At 43.8% G+C, this 18,837-nt stretch overlaps 2 protein-coding genes across 9 annotated transcripts in view; one reads left to right on the top strand and one right to left on the bottom strand.

Annotated features, from left to right (window-relative positions):
- Positions 1–1,098, bottom strand: part of ERC1 (ELKS/RAB6-interacting/CAST family member 1) — a 310,530-nt gene extending 309,432 nt beyond the window's left edge. Inside the window, 1 exon segment of the mRNA XM_068401134.1 lies at positions 999–1,098. The gene's annotated coding sequence lies outside the window, so the exon portion shown is untranslated.
- Positions 1,099–1,339: 241 nt separating this feature from the next.
- RAD52 (RAD52 homolog, DNA repair protein) lies at positions 1,340–18,837 on the top strand. Of its 8 annotated transcripts, none has more exons than XM_068401343.1 (12): positions 1,340–1,503; positions 9,695–9,783; positions 11,239–11,340; positions 11,927–12,020; positions 13,723–13,790; positions 14,047–14,165; positions 14,255–14,330; positions 15,540–15,736; positions 15,943–16,079; positions 16,895–16,975; positions 17,516–17,758; positions 18,029–18,837. In XM_068401343.1, exons 2-12 carry the CDS (start codon positions 9,697–9,699, stop codon positions 18,085–18,087), a joined length of 1,263 nt encoding a protein of 420 aa, XP_068257444.1. In that variant the 5' UTR covers positions 1,340–1,503; positions 9,695–9,696; the 3' UTR covers positions 18,088–18,837. The 8 variants fall into 8 exon arrangements, with proteins under 8 accessions (XP_068257444.1, XP_068257442.1, XP_068257445.1 ...); XM_068401341.1 differs by having other exon boundaries at positions 15,937–16,079; XM_068401342.1 differs by lacking the exon at positions 1,340–1,503 and adding an exon at positions 1,799–1,865 and having other exon boundaries at positions 15,937–16,079.

The raw sequence follows: 18,837 nt of genomic DNA, 5'->3' as shown, positions 1-18,837 counted from the left end.
TCGCTTTAAACCATTTCACACCATGTCGGCACGAACCATAAAGTGGAATTCCAGCGTGTATGCAACATTCCACATAAAATAAATTGCATGCTTCATAAGTAAGATTTAAAGTTCACGCTACAAACGAGACAGATGTGGAAAGACAGCAATTCCTGACACACGCTTCAGGATGGCAGCAGATTCAGAAACAAAGCACTGTGTCAGCTGACGCTTACTTTGTAGTAAACGTAATAAGATAAATGAAATATGACCATTCAGCATTCAGAAGGGAAAAAATAAAAAAAAAAAAAATCCAACAACCCCGCAAGGTCTACGCAGACAGACCCCGCTCATCGTTACCCCATATGATGTGACTAAGACAACAAAATCGTGCGCTTCCCAAGGACGGACTAAATAAGCAGGGGCGGAAAAATACCGTACGGAACGCGAGTGAGAAGAGCGCGAAGGACCGACTGTAGGAGGCAAAACCCAACCCCACCCGGCGCACAGCCGCCCGCCCCGGCGCACCGCCACCACGAGCACTGCCCGGCAGGACGCGGGCCCGCTCGCCTGCCGCCGGCGGGCAGGGTGATGTGGCCGTCCCCGCCGCGGTGCCCGCGGGCCGGCCGGGGCCGGGCTGCCGCCGCCCAGCCCCCGGGCGGTGACAGCGTGCGCGGGGGCCCGGCAGGGGCGAGGCCCGCACCCCCGCGGCCGCCTCCCCCGGCCGCGCCCGGGCGCCCCCCCTCTCTCCGGCCGGCCGACAGGCCGCGCAGCCCTCGGGGTAGCCGCCGCCGGACCCGGACCCACCTGAGCAGCAGCTCCCCCAGCGACAGGCCCCGCCGCCGCCTGCCCCCTGCTCCGCCGCCACAGCCCCTGCCCAGCCCGGCGACTGCCCGCAGCTACCGGCTCCCACAGCTACCGGCTCCCGCAGGCCCCGCCCCGCCCCTGACTCCCCCCAGCGGCCGGTAAGAAACGTTAACACCCCCCCCCGCCCCGCCGCACCGAGGGAGGCCCCTCACCTGCCTGTCAGCCCACGGGGAGGGGGTGCGCGACGGCGGGAGCGGGCGGCGGCGGCGCCCCGGCGAGGTCGGCTCCGCGCCCGCCGCCTCCGCCTCTCTCCGCCGCCTCCTCCGCCTCTCGCGCGCGAGCTCCGCCCCTCCCTCCCGCGCCCCCGGCGCGAGACACACAAGCCCCGCCCCTGCCGCCGCCGCCGAAGCACGAAGCCCCGCAGCCCCGCCCTTCCACGGCCGCGCGGCGCCCCGCCCACGGCGCGCGCTCACAAGCCGGGTTTGCCTCCCCCTCCCCCCGGGGCTGGGCTGCTCCGGGTACCGCCCCGCCCCTCCGTGGGCGTGGCCTCGGCCTTCGACAGGCCTGGCGCTGCGTCACCGCCTAGCGCGGACGTAGGAAGTTTGAGTTCTCTCCCGTGCCGTAGTGGCTGCTCCGGGCGCCCTCTTCCGCCTTTCCCCTCTCCGGGCGGGAACTGCGAACTGCCACCAGAGGACGGCGGCGGCCCTCTCGGCCCAGGTACTGCGGCCGGCGGCCCAGCGCCGCAGGGACGGCTGGGCGGGAAACGCTCCCCTCCCGTGGACCCACCCGGTGGGCGAAGGGCGCGCGGGGGGCGGGCGCTTCCTCCGAGGCCCACGCGCCGGGGGAAGCCGTTGGCGGCGCCTCCTGAGGTGGGGCTCGTCGCGCCAGCCCCGCGGGCCGGGGGCCGCTCCCCATCTCTTCTCGGGTGCCCCGCTCCCGCCGAGTTGAGGCGGCCGGTCTCCTGCCGTCCCGTCCCCGGGGCGCCCTGACCGCGGAGCAGCGGCGAGCCGGCGTTCGGAGCCCCGCCCGAACGAGTGCGAGGTGTCTGGGGCACCGGGAGGCAGCGCGACTCTCCTCCGGTAAACACCCGCAACGGCAAAGCTGGCACACTCAGCCACGTTGCCACCGAGGCCGCTTACCGTGGGCAAACGTCGGTTTCCCACATAAATGCTCCTTCCCTTCCCCAGCCTGCTGTAACTGAGCCCCGCCTTCATCCAGGCAGGCAGAGCAAAGGGCCTGCTCAGACATCTTCCTAGCTCGTGTTTTTTTGTGATTTCAGGGTGTAAATTGCCAAAAACAACATTAACAGCCATTATTCCCAGGGGACACTAAAGTGAGAGATTATGGTAAATGGGATAGATCTGTAATACTGCACAAGGAATGGCACAGTTAGTTAGTGACATATAAATGATCACTATTTAAATTAGTATGTTGTTGTGATAAACATAATAATGCAGACCTCTCACAATTATGACAGCTGACATACGTAGAGGTCCCAATAGCCTGAACTTCCTTTTCAACTGTAGAAGCACAGAATGAATCCATTTTAAATTAATTTCTGAAGAATAGCATAGTGCAGGTAAGTGCATGCTATAATATACAAGCCCTTCTTGTCAAGCCTAAAGTGTCCCAAAAAAAGGGATACTTTACATTCTCAAGAAAGCAGAAGGATGAAAATAAATAACAGGCTTGCCCATGACTGAAGTATTCTGTCAATTTCAAGTGTAAATGATTTTCCATTTAAAAATAAACAGTGTCAACCTGGAGCAAAACAGAAAAACAGAGAGCTTGAGAGCTTTAGATATTTCATGGTAGCTTAATTAGTGTGTCAGCTTAACATGGTCTTGCTGCCAGAAGTGTCTTCTGTGCTTGTAGTCACAATGTTTTTTATGATCTGCAGTTTGACAGATCTCCCACAGCTCTTACAGAGTTCAGCTGTTCTAGATTCCAGCCTGGATTAATTTCTTGTCTAGTAATTGCATTTGGCACAAGTAGAGGCTTTCTACAGTTACAATTGGACAGGCTGCTTTTCCCTTTAAGTCAAGTCCCAAACCATTACTCTTGAATTAAAAAGCCTGCTCTCTTTTCCTTGCAATGACTAAAGTGGCTTATACATAAATGATGTGGTTATAAATCAATCTGACAGGCTTTTAGAAAGAAGTACTCACATAAATAATTTATGATATTTGAGTAATATTTCTGCCAGATCTGGTCTCCAGAACAAGCTCTTTTTTCTAGCCAGTCTTTATAAATGTGAAACGAGTTGTTCAAGAGTGGATTGTTCACTTTTTGGTTTCATAACTGTGAGGTGTTACTGTTTCACACTTGGAAAAAAGCTTGTATGCTAAACAAGTTGTTTCTCTTTTCCTTCAGTTCTACCACTTGGTATAATAAAAGAGAGCACCTCTTAATACAAACCTAGCTCATCTTTCGTTGTTATAGGGATGTTCTTACACCATCATTGAAAGATTATTTGTGAAGGAGTACCAGTTAATCCCTTTAATGAAACATTTTCTGTAAAGAATTGTGGAGTAATGCAATGAAATGAAGTCATGTGAGAAATTAAGTAGGATTTATATTCTTAGAAAGCAAATATACTTCAAATTTAGAGTTGTTTGGAATGATCTATTTTATAAGGTTGTGTTGATGCATTTTTATCTAATGAAGCTTTGTGGACCCTTTGTAAGGCAAAAGTGACAATGGGTGCTGAATTTTAAAATGGTGAACAAAATGGTGTAGGAGAGAAGTAATTTACACTTAACATTGCTATTAAGAACATGTTTGGAGGAGTAACCAGGAAAATTTGAAAAATATGCAGTCTAAAACAGCAATACATGCATTAAACTCACTCATTTGAGCTGGAATTAGATGTGTAAGTGCTGGGGAAGTACAGTCCTAGAACAACTTTGAATAGATATATTGATGTTTGATGAATTCATGACAAGTGTATAAAGGCTGTTATGACAGGAAACTTGGCATAATGAGTAAGGAGAGGAGTTGCTCATCCTGTGTTGCAGAAATACAGGAGCTGACCAGATAGGCTTCATTTCAGATGTTGGATGTATACAAACATTCTAAATAGAAACATTCCTTACAAGTGCACTGTTATTCTGCTAAGCTTGCGTAAAGATAAGGAAGAGAATGCTTTACACTCTGTTCATTACAATGTTAATCAGTAAAAAATGTAACGAGAATTAGTGTTTTCTGTTTTGTGCAGGGAGAGTATCATTATCCTAGTCATACCAAAAGCAAACATATTACTGCCTAATAAAGCCAAGGGTTAAATTTTGCTTTTGAAGCCACATAGATAGATTCCACAGAAATAAGTTGGAAGGTATGTCAAATCTGAAATGTGCTGTAACTGAGGAGAACTTGGTGTAGTGGTGTTCATATGCCTTGAAATCAAATATATTTAAACTACTGCAGTTAGCTCAAACTTTCTAAATTATGCCAGTTTATGCCCTTTCTGGGGTCGTTTTACTACAGAATGTGGCCTGAATCAACCAGTAAGATGCATTGATATGGTATCATGGTAAGCATCAGAGGCCACCTGTAGTCTACAACAGACATCCAGTCTCATGACCTCCCCATGCATTTTATTGTTTAACCTATAAAACACTGAATAACTTTTTCTTCTGTGGAACTTAACTCACTTTTCTCAAGTCATCAAGGTTGTTGGCCGAGAGATATTATTAGAAGTCAAAACTGAAAATTTATATTGTAGGCAATTTTTCCGCTGCAATTTTGTAATGTGTTTTCCACTCTTTTTAAACTGTGGTATAGCCCAGGGCTGTCTTGATTAGGAACATCTGCCCCATTGTACTTAAAAGATGTACGCCTCAGCTCAGTGTTAGGTAAAGCAGACTTTGCATAACAGGTTAATGAACTTTTAAAAGAGTTTGGAGTTCCCAGGGGAGAGCATACCCCACAGAAATAAAACTTCTAAAGTTTTTTGTATTTTTTGTTAGAGCAATATGAACCTTGGGTTAAAAATGTGGTATTATCTTTAGTGCTTGCTAAATCACTTGTTGCTACATGCATAGCTCTTTGCTCTTGGTGGGCTCAGTGGAACTGCATTTATTGACAGAATGTTAAAGATGATTACTCCACAACTCAAAGCTTCACTGTGAAGGAACCTTGCCATATAGAGAAGGATGAGGTTGAATGAAAAGCCCTCTAAAAGTACAGAGTCTATAGTAAAGCCATATCTTAGATTCTGTGATGCCACAATTTTTTGAAACAGCCATGATCACAGAATCAATCAGGTTGGAAGAGACCTCTGGGATCATCGAGTCCAACCATTGCCCTGACACCACCACGTCAACTAGACCATGGCACTAAGTGCCATGTCCAGTCTTTTCTTAAACACATCCAGAGGTGGTGACTCCACCACCTCCCTGGGCAGCCCATTCCAACGTCTAATGACCCCTTCTGAGAAGAAAGGCTTCCTAATGTCTAACCTGAACCTCCCCTGGTGAAGCTTGAGGCTGTGTCCTCTTGTCCTGTCGCTAGTTGCCTGGGAGAAGAGGCCGACTCCTACTCCGCTACAACCTCCCTTCAGGTAGTTGTAGCCTGCAATAAGGTCACCTCTGAGCCTCCTCTTCTCCAGGCTAAACAACCCCAGCTCCCTCTCAGCCGTTCCTCGTAGGTCACACCCTCCAGAGCCTTCACCAGCTTGGTCGCCCTCCTCTGGATTCACTCCAACACCTCAACATCTTTCTTGAAGTGCAGGGCCTAGAACTGGACACAGTGTTCGAGGTGCGGCCTCACCGGTGCCGAGTAGAGAGCAACGATCACTTCCTTAGTCCGGCTGGCTACACTATTCTTAGTAGAGGCCAGGATGCCATTGGCCGCCTTGGCACACTGCTGGCTCGTGTTTAGCCGGTGTCGATCAGCACCCCCAGTCTCTTTCCGCCGGGCCGCTTTCTAGCCACTCTTCCCCCAGCCTGTAGCGCTGTGTGGTGTTGTTGTGGCCCAAGTGTAAGACCCGGCACTTGTTCCTGTTGAACCTCATGCTGTTCCTCTCGGCCCATCTATCTAACCTGTCGAGATCCCTCTGTAGGGCCTTCCTACCCTCCAGCAGATCGACACTTCCCACCCAGCTTGGTTGTCAGCTGCAAATCTGCTGAGGGTGCACTCAATCCCTACGTCTAGATCATCTATAAAGATATTGAACGGCACCGGCCCCAAAACTGAGCCCTGGGGAACCCCGCTAGTGACCAGCCGCCAGTTGGGACCATTCGCCACACTCTCTGGGCTCGGCCATCCAGCCGGTTTTTAACCCATCGGAGAGTCCACCCATCAAGCCCCGGGCAGCCAGTTTGTCTAGGAGGATGCTGTGGGAGACAGTGTCGAATGCCTTACTGAAGTCTAGATAGACTACAGCCACAGCCCTGCCCTCATCTGCTAAGCGGGTCACTTTGGCGTAGAAGGAGATCTACATGAGCGTTTCCCAAGTTGTGGTACTTACACAATTCATGGTATGCAAACTATTTCAAAGTGATGCAAAACTGCCTGCTTCTACCTTACTTGTGCAGAGAACTGGGAACTGACACTCCTAGCATAGGATTGAGGCACAGTGCATAGTTCAAAAACCTAGTTTATCAAGACAGAGGGGAACTGATAGGAAATGAGGTGACTTAGGACCAAAATCTCTTTTTGTGGTAATGGACAGTAGGGTAGAAAGGTTGTGTGAGGTATGTGTTTAGAAAATTAGGAGTTATGTGCATACTATCATGGAAGATGAAGGCGTTGCTTCCATAAACCTACAGTAGTAGTTGTACAGATCAAATTCTGGATTATCTGTTTGAGAAGGTTGGTTTTATTTCCGACATAGGAATTTTGTACACACCCAGATTTTCTCAGCAGCTGCTCACTTCACTACCACCACCACAAATAAATGCTTACTTCTAGAGTGCTGTTAAAAATTAGTATTTCATACACCGGTTTCCTAAAATAGCCATTTTTCTGATCGTGCACCTAATATGTTCAAATTTTAACAAATTTTGTGTTATTTTTAAAAAACTGTCACAAATATGGTAGTAGTAAAAGCTGTTAAGATTCTTTGCCTGTTCTTGTCTATCAAGATAATGTTTTGGAGGACAGTGCAGCATCTGTAGTCTTGTAGGTGTTTTTTCTCAATCACTAAGAAAACTTTCTGAGAACGTTACCAGCTAAACTGGAAATAATTCCCTGTAAAAAATAATGGTCACAGTCACAGAGGTAAAAAATTATAATTCCTAGGTGTCTTTAAACTGATGATAAACTGCTTTTATCATCCTGCATACCGAGCAAGTATATTTGAACTTTAAATTTTAGTATTTCAAGATGGTTTGAAAATAGGGCACTTCTAACACCGGTTTATGACTCAGGCAGTCCCCTAGCACTGTCCTGGCCCTGGAGGGTGTTTGAGGCTCTTTTGTACTCTCATCAATAGCTTATTATCTACTTCCCTATTAATGCTTCATGCGAGTTAAAACGTTGTGGGGAGAGAGGGGGTGAGGAAACAATATTCTACTGAGGAATGGAAGTGCCTTGCCTTCCCCAGCTCCTGGCTCTGGTGTTGAGGTAGATTTATAACTCCATTGCAGAATTAACTTTTCCCATCTTCCGAACTCCTACTCTAATAAGTTTTGAAGTTGAAGTTCTGGTCACTTCGAAATGCTCTGACCATTGCTTTCAGACACAGGGCTTTGCTGTGCTGCGCTTCCCCAGACTGGGAAAGCCCACCACATCACTCTAATAGACTGTTTGGCTAAACCAGGCTCACAGCTGAAGCAAACTTCCTACAGGCAAAGCCTGAACCAAACTGGCATAATCTGTCTCCTTCACACAAGCTGTAGAGTAACACATAATTTGAATACAAGCCACTGACATGTTTTTAAACTGTTTATTGCAAAGAAGTGGCTTGCTAGCATTCTCTAGCAGCATCTGATCCGATGGATCAAAACTGTAATGATGGTGAAGCTGTTTTCAGCAGACTTCTGTACTTCGTTCTCACTCAGTCAATTCCCACATTCTTATTCAGAGCTTCATTAAAGAATGTATCTCTTCAGAGGATTTAGACTGACACATTTATGCACACTGTATAGAAACTAAAAGGACTTAATATTGGTTTCAGTTAAAGCAATTTTGCTTCAAAATGCCACCCACCTGTTGTGCATAAAGATTTGTGGCAAACTGGTAATAGGGCTATGCAGGCAAACACACATTTCATGCATTGTTTTTTCCCCAGGGGCTTTATGATAATTAAGATCTGATTTAGGCTGCTTAGAGTAGGGGAAAAAAAATAGAGTAGTGTTGTTCAAACTTTGGTTCCCTCTGCCCCTCACCACAGATACTATTTTTTCTAATTGTCGCCCTCAGAATGCTATGGACTCTTTGCTTAACAGGGGCAATAGCCTGCTTAAATCACAAGAGTAGCTCCTGGTAATATTAATTTCTACATGTTCTCTTCCAAAACCAAATGTATTTACCACAAATTGCAGCAAACTTTTGATTGAAACACATTCAAATGTATAAACGGTACAAATATACAACTTTTGGACCAGAGATGAATAATTATAGCCAACCAAAATTAAGGAGAATTTTAGCTACACCTAGCATAATGACCAGTGCTCATACTTGCCAACGAAACAACTAGTATCCTTTTTCTGAAAATTGTTTGCCAAGTTCTCGTAAACTTTGGCTTCCTTCTTCAGAGACTAGAAAAACAACTTGTTTTTCAAAGCGCTGAGCCTGGAGTACAGTAGGAAAACACAATAGTAGCCAGGTTCTGACTGTCAAGTAACACTGTCTACTGAGGATTTTAGGCTTTCTCAAACTGTTTTGACATCTCCAGCTGCCTTGTATGTATATTGATTTGCCTTATATTCATATTGCATACAAAGTCTTAGAGATAGACTACCAGATGTACTCAGCATTTGTGCAAATACAGTAAAAGATTATCTCTATGGGCTTATTATAGAAGTGCTGCTGCAGCTCCTTTGCACGCCTGTTGTACAAGCTCTCAGCAAGACCCCTTCTCCGGCAGCAGGGTGGAGCGGTCATGCAATAGTGGGTAGTCGTTGGGTACTGGTTTGGAAAAGGGTGCCATCTACTGAATTATCGGTACAACTTCTTAACATTCTTAGAGGTTCTGGATGTTTTCTCAACTCTGTGTAGTTCATACAATACCATCATAACACAAGACAGCATGATTACAGTCAAAGCAATCTAAAATAAAGACTGACAAGTCAGGGTATGGACAAGTAAAATTTTAGAAAGTTGCCTCTGCCTTTTATCAGAGCCTAAGTATTAATGGATATTGAAAGTGATCTAGGGAGGCAGCGCTGAAGAATCTGAAAGAGGGAATTATTTTGTTTTTCCTTACCTAGAACAGTACAACGCATTCACATTTACCTAAAAGGAAAAAAAAAATATATCATTTGTTATCAGTCTAATATTTAGAATAAGGACTCAAGACATTAATTTTTTGTTCTAGTCTCTGATCTTGTGCAGAATCCAGATGCTGTTGATTTTTTTTTCTATCAAGGATAATTTATTTGTTCTTCAAATATTTCACTGATCTAATTTAATTTAGGCTCACCTTTACTGGTTTTATGGATGGAAGACCAGAACAGTTCCTCTGCTTTTAGACTGAAACTAGCCATTTCTGCCTGCATAGTATAATGTATTTAAGAAGAAAAGTTTTGACTGTTCTGAAACAACATCAGAAAACAAATTTCCAACTGGGGCTGCAGTAGTTCCATGGAGTGAGAAGTATAATAGTACTGTAATGTCTAGCACATCTGTGACAGAATATTGTTATACTCACTGGGCAGTGGACTTCTCAATAGTTTTTTGGCATGTCTTTATACAAACTGTGAGTTCTGTTATCTTCAGTGTTTGTATTTTCTCTTATCTTTAGGGATGCCTGAAAGTCAAGGGAAAGACAACGAAAGCCACATCAGCAGCGATAGTTCCAGCACTAGCAATTCAGTTGCTTGCTTTGGACAGGTCAGTTCCTTTTGCCTGGAAGGGAAATGGAAGTTTTATGTTTGCGCTTCTGGAAATCTGCTCTGCGTATTTACTCATTTTAAAGCTGGATACAGTAAGGTTGGAGTCATATCCATTACCCTAGCTATGCTATACCTAACTCTACATTACATTTTCCTCCATGATAGCCTTGGCATGCCTTGAGTTATAATAAATGGCTCTGGATTCTTCACAAAAGGTTTTAAATTTTGTTCCTTAAAAATGGGGCTCGTTTTATTCTCTCTTATTCCCAGATGGCCTGGATCTTCCTCACACACATTCTCAGTACTGGTTCAGAAAAATCAGCTACTTTCACTCAACTATTAAAAAATAATTTAAAAAAATTAAAAATAATTTGGAAAAAGGCAAACTGTATCTGGACTGAACGGACCTTTTGGTGGTGAATTCTCTTCTCCAAGACAGGCGTTTATACATAGTTGCTGAACATGGCATAGGCATGTGCACTCTCCCTTTTGTCATATGTCTTTTGGTTACAGGCTTGCATTAGTGCCAGAAAAAGACAAAGTTATTCCTTTAATTTTAAATAGAACCAAATACAAGTCAGAGGTTTGGCAGGCGTTGGAACTTGTATGGCACACGTTCTATTGAATTCTGTGTTCTGCTGAATGATAGGGCAGCCAATACATGCATACTCAATACTTAGGACTTAGGTGGCGAAATCTCTGTTCAGTCCCACATCAGAGCACAGCAACACAACCTTTTTAGTGCTTGAATCCTTAAACATGCATTTAGGCTTCTCTGACCTTTACAGATTGCAAATTGTATTTCTGCTAAGACAAGGAGCAAAGTTACAACACTTCAAGCTTCCAGAGGTGCTGGTGTTATCCAATGATACCAGTGATGTTGGAGTTATCCAAAGGACCTTCCCTGCATGAGGGGAATTTGCTGAACACTCCTCAAGAAATTCCTGTTTTGATTGCTTGCCTGAGCTGCTATGCTGCCTGCCCTGATGGCGTATGGTGGTAGAGCAAGGTTAAACTTTGGGTTTGTTGGAGTTTTTAAATACACTTTTCTTTTTGGATCACAGAGATATTATGTTTTATTTTTGAGAGGTAAAATATAAGCTTAAATGTGTGTTCCTGGCAACCTTGACTAGGATTATGACTGCATTAAGATTTCAAAAGGATGCTAACAGGCCTGGCTCATCTCAGTTTTTCTAATATAAGTGGTAGTTATGAGAAATGAAAAATAATTGCTACAGCTCAATAATTAATGCTTGTATACATATACTTCAAGAGTAAGAGAAAAAACTATATAATGCACAAATGTAATGCACACACACAAGGTCTTTCCTTGTCTGTTACATCCTGATACCAAAAATTGATCATAAAATGAGATAAAGAAGTGATATTAGGAGAAGAGGGGGAGCTAAAATAGGGAGAGTGAGAAGATTTGTCTTACCTTATTTTTGTCAAGTATCAATACACAGCAAGTGAATATCAAGCTATCCAGCATGCTCTGCGTCAGAGACTGGGTCCAGAATATATCAGCAGTCGGCAAGCTGGAGGAGGACAAAAGGTAGGAACAAACATGTACAGATGTTTCAACTCACATCTTTTTCCAGGAAAACTGGGGTAAAAAAAGTTATGATAATCCTTATTTTTTTGAAGTTAATTTCCCACTAGTAGTTTAATATGCAGATATGAAGTCAGCAGAGCATAAATTCTGGCTTTTACTGCCACAGGTTCCTTTTACACTTTTAAAAAAGACTTAACTTTTCAGTGCTTCATCCTTTACAAGGGAATATTTATCTACTTGTGGAACATTGAGATGTTTTTCTTATTTTTTTCCCAGGACTGGAATATATGAAGCATTGTATAACATTGGCTGCATTTTACCCTCTTCAGTGCCTGCTAGCTCTGCCTTCCCTTGATTAAGTCTAATTTGTTGTCATATTAAGACCCCACCACACTTGCTGGAAGAAGGGGAACCTAAAGCTGCACCATCATCCTTTTATTTACATTAGCTGAACCTTGAACTTAGCTGGGTTTCCTCAGTGTAAGACGATGTGTGTAATCCCTCTTTAAAATAAAGCATGTACATATGTGTGCACATGCATAGGTATTTATATATATTTTTATGTATTATATGCTTTTCTTTTCAGGTCTGTTATATTGAGGGTCACAAGGTAATCAGTCTGGCCAACGAGATGTTTGGCTTCAATGGCTGGGCTCATTCAGTCACTCAGCAGAATGTTGGTAAGTATCTCTTGAGGATGAAGAAGTCTTTTTTCTTGTTTCACTGTGAGACCCTAAAGGAAAAGCCTCTCAGATGAGGACCAGGGTATCTATCCTAGAACTTGATCACTTCAAAGAACCTGGGTAGTGGCATGTGGAATTTCCAGGTGTCTTAGCAGTTGGTAAGTGTGAGAGAAATTGAACATTAATGGCGCTTCTGTTTTCTTTTAAGACCTTGCACTGGAATATGTCATAGTAATTATACTAAGTGTGTTTATGATTATTCTGGAGCTATTCTAATTAAGTTTTCTGATCTCTATGGGAACACTCAGTGAAGAGTAATTACAATTAAACTATTTTACACCCAGCAGCCCTGAGCCAACTTTCATACTCACCTGTAATTTTTATATTCTAACAAGTTAATATTCTCAGTTAATATATTCCCCTAATCATTAGAGACCCATCTTTTTCTGCAGATTCCTCTTTTAGCCAGTACCTGGTTCTGAGATTTTTACAGCAAAAAGCTTTGGAAAAATTCTTCTAGAAAAAAGTATTCAGGTGATCTTAAAGCTTAAGCTTCTTCCATCTCGATAGCTGAAATAGTACCTACCAGAGGACTATTGTCCTTACTTGCAGATCTGCTGTGATTAGACTGAAGACTGGTTGTTGAAGTAGCTCAACAAAGCTGCATAAATGTACCTCCTTCCTTCCCCCTTGCCTTCAGAAATAGTTTCTTACTTCAGGCTGGTAGATTCCAGGCATAAAACAAGTTAAATCATCGGTCTCCGTCTATTCTGTACCACTTTTTTTTTTCCCCCTTTAGTCAAGAAAGGACTGACATCCTTCAAACTTCTGTCTTTTTTCCAATAATGCCATAGCAAGTCATTCCTTAGCATTTCAGCAACAGAGGATTCTGTTATGTTTCATTTTAGATTCCTGGGTTGAAAAAGGGCTTGCACCTCTGGCGGGTGTACACAACAATTGAACAAATAGACCAGATGAGTACAGAAGAACTTGTGGACCCCAGAGTACAGTTGATTGAACTTCAAAGCATTTAATTGCAGACATGTGTCATGTTTCTATCAGACTTGCAAGACTACTAACTAGAGTGCCCTATGTATATTATATAGCATTACTTTTGGTTTAGAATAAGGTACATTAGAGATTCTGGATTGAGAGCTGTATTGCAACCTGTCAAGCTCTTCAGGTACTCTGTCCTGGATAAAACCTTGTGCAAAATTTTGCAAACTGAAGGCTTCTAGTGTATAATAGGAAAGAAGTTACTTTTATAGCCAACAGTTTCTTTTCCATTGCTATTTTTTATAAATTGATACTTCCAGCTGAAAAAATTGTTATGATTTGAACATTTAGGATAGGTAGCTGAATGAGAAGTAACATTTACAGCTCTTCCTTCTTTCATATGTTTAAGTTTATGCATGTAGTAGCAAGGTGTGAGTGTTTGGCAGGTCTAGCCACTGATAACGAGAAAGTATCATGTAACATGCCCAGAGCATATAAGCAAGTCAGCATTCTCAAACTACAGTTAATATTTTGTAAGTCAGTCAGTCATGCTCCATTTTATAGAAGATTATACAGTATCTTGGGCACATTCAGCAAGGATGGGACAGGTTTGTGAATGTCCTTAAAGGACAAAATAAGCTCTATCTAAATGTGGATCAGAAGTCTTTTCTATTATTTAGGATGTTAATTTTCCCTCCCCCAGACTTTGTTGATCTCAACAATGGCAGATTCTATGTGGGGGTCTGTGCATTTGTGAAAGTTCAACTTAAGGTAAGTGGGTTTTTTTGTTTGCTCTGTCCGTAGAGCAATTGCCTAAAGCTGTGAATGAAAGTTCACGCATAGGTCAGTCTGTGGTTCTCAGTACTGTATTACACCAGAGAACCTAGTGGTGCCCAAAACATCGACCTTGCTATAGACCAACCAGCTAAGAGCAAGTAATCTGGCTTAGGAAAGCACAGCATCTAAAAAGAAGTGCTGTATGTGCAGAAATTCCCTTATACTTACAATTTTTAAAATTTTACTGCAGGATGGGTCGTACCACGAAGATGTGGGGTATGGAGTCAGTGAAGGCCTAAAGTCTAAGGCCTTGTCCCTAGAAAAGGCAAGAAAGGAGGCAGTAACAGATGGACTGAAGAGGGCACTCAAGTAAGTGAAGATCAGTACTTGCACATTTTCAGAAGTTAAGTGAGAATTAAGTGTTATTTTCAGTCACAGTGAGCTCTCTTATTTCTCAGGTGCTTTGGGAATGCTCTTGGGAACTGCATCCTAGACAAAGACTACCTACGAGCCGTGAATAAGCTTCCACGTCAGGTGCAGTATATGGACTGTTAGAGCAGGGACTAGTAGATGTCCGCTGCTCCTGGTCCGTCATATTAAAAAGATTATTTATAATGATATGAATGCATCTCATGACTGAATGTTTCCAGCTATGAGATCAATAGCTGGAAAACCTTTGCCTACTAGTTTGTGTGAATTGTTTGTGACAGCTCTTCCCCGACATCGTACCACAACTACTCTAAATTTTGACTATTTGCAGTAGGCAAGATTGTTATGGTGAAGAAACAGTACCCTACTCAAGATCTCAGGTGACATTTATGGCCATGTTGTCTAAGTCTCTCCGTTCAATGCCAGTAATGCATACATTTGTGTTCATAGCAAGTTAAATGTTCCCGCAGGAAGCACTAAGCTGTTTAAACTCTCTTGTTCTAGGTGCCGTTTTCTCCACATGCTCAGTAACCAACATCAACCTTGTTAGCTCCTGACATGTGCCAGCTGGGGGCAGTAGCCTTCTAGGCCATAACCTACCTCGCTCATTGAGGAAAAAGTAAACCTTTTCCAACTGCTGATCCATGGAGTTTCATAGCAAAGTTGCCTTCATCATACCAGGATTTACCACACTCTGCTACTCAGCCTAGAGCTGCGAGGCGGTTCTGTCTAGCTAACTTAGCCTGGAGGAGCAGATCCAAAGCAGCATCTCGCCAAGTAAAGGTGGCACAGATCTCTGCTTTGCCAGGGTCATTGTCCATGTGCAGCATTGCCACAAATTTGTAAAATCACAGAGCCAAACCATCTCATCTTTAATAAAAAGAGAATGGTGTACCTTCCTCAGTGACCTCACATTGCAGAGCTGAGGAAAGGTCTGCCGTGCCCTTTAACACAAGCATGAAAACAAAACTGGCAAAACGAACAGATTCAGCAACAGACTTGTGAGACTGTCTGAGGTGGTGTAATTCTGCATCCATCACCTGCATCTATTCTTGTTTGCAGAGAGCACAGTATGGGGAGACATGGGCTACCTGCACTGAAACACTGAACTATTAAATTAATACAAAGTCACATGAATTCAATGATTAACTAACTGAATGACTTTACACTGAAAATGCATTCAGTTTCCTTACTGTTACACTTAGAGAAAACAAACTAGATTTTTCAACAGTACTGTATAGAAAAAGCCTGTACATATTTCATTAAGTTGATTAAAGAAATTTCTGAATGTTTTCTTTTTTTTTCCTTTACCAGGTGCCCCCTGAGTTAGATTTGGTCAAAGCTAAAAGACAGGACTATGAGCCTGAAATAGAGAAAGCAAGATACAGCAGCTGTTTGGAAAGGCAGAACACAGGAGGGAAACAACATTGTGAGATGGCATCTGATTGTAAGCCTGGACAGACAGAGGCTGCTGGAGTGACAGTAGATCAGAAACAGCCAAATAGTTCCAGGTGAGACGATTATAAATTTATTTTATAAGCTATATTAGAAGATACTGTACCTTTTAAAACGTGCGGGCAGCCCAATTTAGAAGATGCTATAAGATGCTAGTTTAGTGGATTTTCATTGCTGTTACTTTTTTTATGCATTTTTTTCTTCATAAAATGTAATTGCTGAAATCCTGTTTAACTTTGTGCTTACTTGGCGGGAGGGGCAGAGATCCAGACTCCTTAGCTATTGAGGGCGATGCCACTTACCAGCGGAAATTGCGACAAAAGCAGCTACAGCAACAGTTCCGGGAACAGATGGAGAAAAAGCATCAGGTTCCTGTAGTTACTCCTAGCAGCAAACAGGGTAAGACTTGGCATTAAAAATTGAGTTTTCATGTGAGCTGCTGGCAGACGTGTTACCCTCGGTACAGGAGCCCGACCAGTTTAATTTGCTTTTGTACTGTACTATCAACACCCCTTTGAGACCAGAGGAAGGAGGATTATCATACTTTTCCCCTCCGTGTTCTTAAAGCAGCAGGAATGTCAGCTCTAAAACTGCATCACTAAAACTGCAACTTTCCAACCACCCCAAAGCTTCATGCAGCACAGTGGCTGTTGTCAGTACCATTAACATGCTGCATCCGAGCTGAGGCTGCAGCACTTCACTGAGGTGGCTGCAGACAAACAGACACTGCATTAGCTACTAAAATGTTGCTCTTTACTCATGGGGAGGTCTGCACAGCTGTGTGGTAAGCAGGAACTTCCTGGTCAGGGAAACTATCTTTGAAGGTGGTGGAATCACTATCTCTGGATGTGTTTAAGAAAAGACTGGACATGGCACTTAGTGCCATGGTCTAGTTGACATGGTGGTGTCAGGGCAATGGTTGGACTCGATGATCCCAGAGGTCTCTTCCAACCTGATTGATTCTGTGATTCTGTAACTTGGGGATGGGGTAAAGAGGCTAAAAACAGTTTCAAAGTAGCACAGTTGCTCGTCAGCCATCATCAGGTACAGAATCTTACTGTTCCACATACTGCTACCAAAACGTAACCAGCTCTAGAAAGAAAGAGGGTACCTGGTGGCAGCTGCTGCTTATCATTTCAGACTCACTCTGTGTTAAGGAGCAAAAGGGTTTTTCTGTATTTCTAATATTAATCTCTTGTGTTACCTCTGTCCAGCAACATCTGATCGTCCTGTAAAGCACAGCAGTCCAGCAGCAGTACAACAGGAGCTAGCAATAGAAGAGGAGTTCTTTGCAGGTCAGCCATAAAGTGATGAGTAATATAAATCATTAGCATTTACGTCAACTCTTCTGAGTACAGTGTAATGGTAAAAGTTCTGAAGAGGCTGGAATAAAAGAAGTGCCAGCACGAGTGATCTTAGCAATACAGACCTTGCTTGAGTGGCAGGAAAATGATGTCCACCACTATGCGGGGTTGCACACCATGCTTGTCAGTAAAGAGTTGTTACACATATTCAGTAAACCCTTTTCCTCAAGTGATATTGCACAGAAACAGAACATTTGTGGGGTGAGAGGGTGTCTTAACATAACAGTGGCTATTTGGGTCACACATACACCACGGTGCCTGGACATTGCTTAAGTCCAGGACATTGCACTGCGCCCCCTACAAGGGGTAGTACTGTCTCCCTGCTGTGCACCAACATAAAAGGTGCTTTACAGTTTCACTTTCGTAGTGGCTACCACTTGTAGGAAAAGAGTGGGCTGGTCCTGGAGTTACTGTCATTCCTGTAGTACAATACTGTCATCTTTGGTTTGATCGCCTTTCCATTCATTCTAGATGATCCTGAACTTTGGGACATGGCCTTGGAGACCATTGATCTTCAGATAGTGGGTCAGAAAATGGCAGACCCATCAGCTGGACACTGGACACCTCAAACACCCCGTGGACGTCATCAAATGACTACTCGTAACAGGACACCTCACAGAATGAATTACCACAAAGCTTCTGCTAGACTTGCACAATTGCAGCCGTCTGCTACAATCGTGAGTAACGGCAGCTGTGCCAACCAGCATATCCCAGGTACGTGCTACCAAAACACGGCTGAGTTCTGTCTTAACAATGGCTCTTGGCTTTGAAAGCAGCACTGTTAGATTAGTAAATTGGAGTGAGCGAAATGTGCCACTTTTCTTGGACCTGACTGCAGATAGTGGGCTAGGAGAACTATCTGTTTTTTTCCGTCCCAACTGTCCTATATCAAGGAAGAGCTAGAAAAAGAATTGAGGAGCACTTTTAGAAGCAGAAAAAAAGCTTTAAGGAACATCCATTTCTCACCATCTCTCTGTTTGGCAGAGTGCAGCCCCCACAGGAGAAGTCAAAGCTTGAAGAAAAGGAGGCTAGAACCTACATAAGACACCTAGTGGTATCATTACCTCCATACTGGATTACATCAGAAGACTGCAGCTGGGTCTTCAAATTATGTGACAAAGTCCAACGCATTCATGGATTTTCCTGTATATTATGGTGAAGCAACAGAGAGGAGTTTAATGCAGCCAGCAAGAACTTAATGTACTTTTAGGTTATTACGTGTTTCAGATGCCTTTTTCTATAAACAAGCCATCATTTGTGCTTCTGCAGCACTAGACTCGCGGCTGTACTACAAGCTGACGTTACACGTAATTTGCCTGAAATGTAACCAAATTCATCTTTAAAATGAGATGCAATTCATAGCTTCTTTCTCCCTCAGTGTTGCATTTCAGCACAGAGAAAAGAAATTTTCAGTAAAATGGGGAGAGGGTGGGTTATGGTCAGGTGACAAAGCCTGCGAGCTGCATTCGCCCATTCGGTGAGGCTGCTGACATGCAGCCCAGCCGTTTGCTCTGGGGCTGCACAAATGGGCCAGAGCCCATTGCTCCTCTTCAGCTTGTTCCTCGGCGGTACAGGATTCCTGTGCAGCTGCAGCAGCACGTACAGCTGTGCCTGGGCAACAGGGCAGCAGAGGGGCAGGAGCATGCTGGGACTGCTGCCAGGCAGTTGCACGTAGCACCTCAGTCAGTGTTTGCATGGACCCTTTGCAAAATGAATGGGAGCTGCACTTTTGTTTTTAAGTAAGCTTTCAGCCCTTTTCCATATAAAAATAAACATGAAATTTGAAAAACAAA

Source organism: Nyctibius grandis, chromosome 5 (assembly GCF_013368605.1).
Source record: "Nyctibius grandis isolate bNycGra1 chromosome 5, bNycGra1.pri, whole genome shotgun sequence".
NCBI classification, from domain to species: Eukaryota; Metazoa; Chordata; class Aves; order Nyctibiiformes; family Nyctibiidae; genus Nyctibius; species Nyctibius grandis.
Note: the sequence above shows the minus strand (reverse complement) of the source record. Positions and strands in the feature narration are given on the sequence as shown.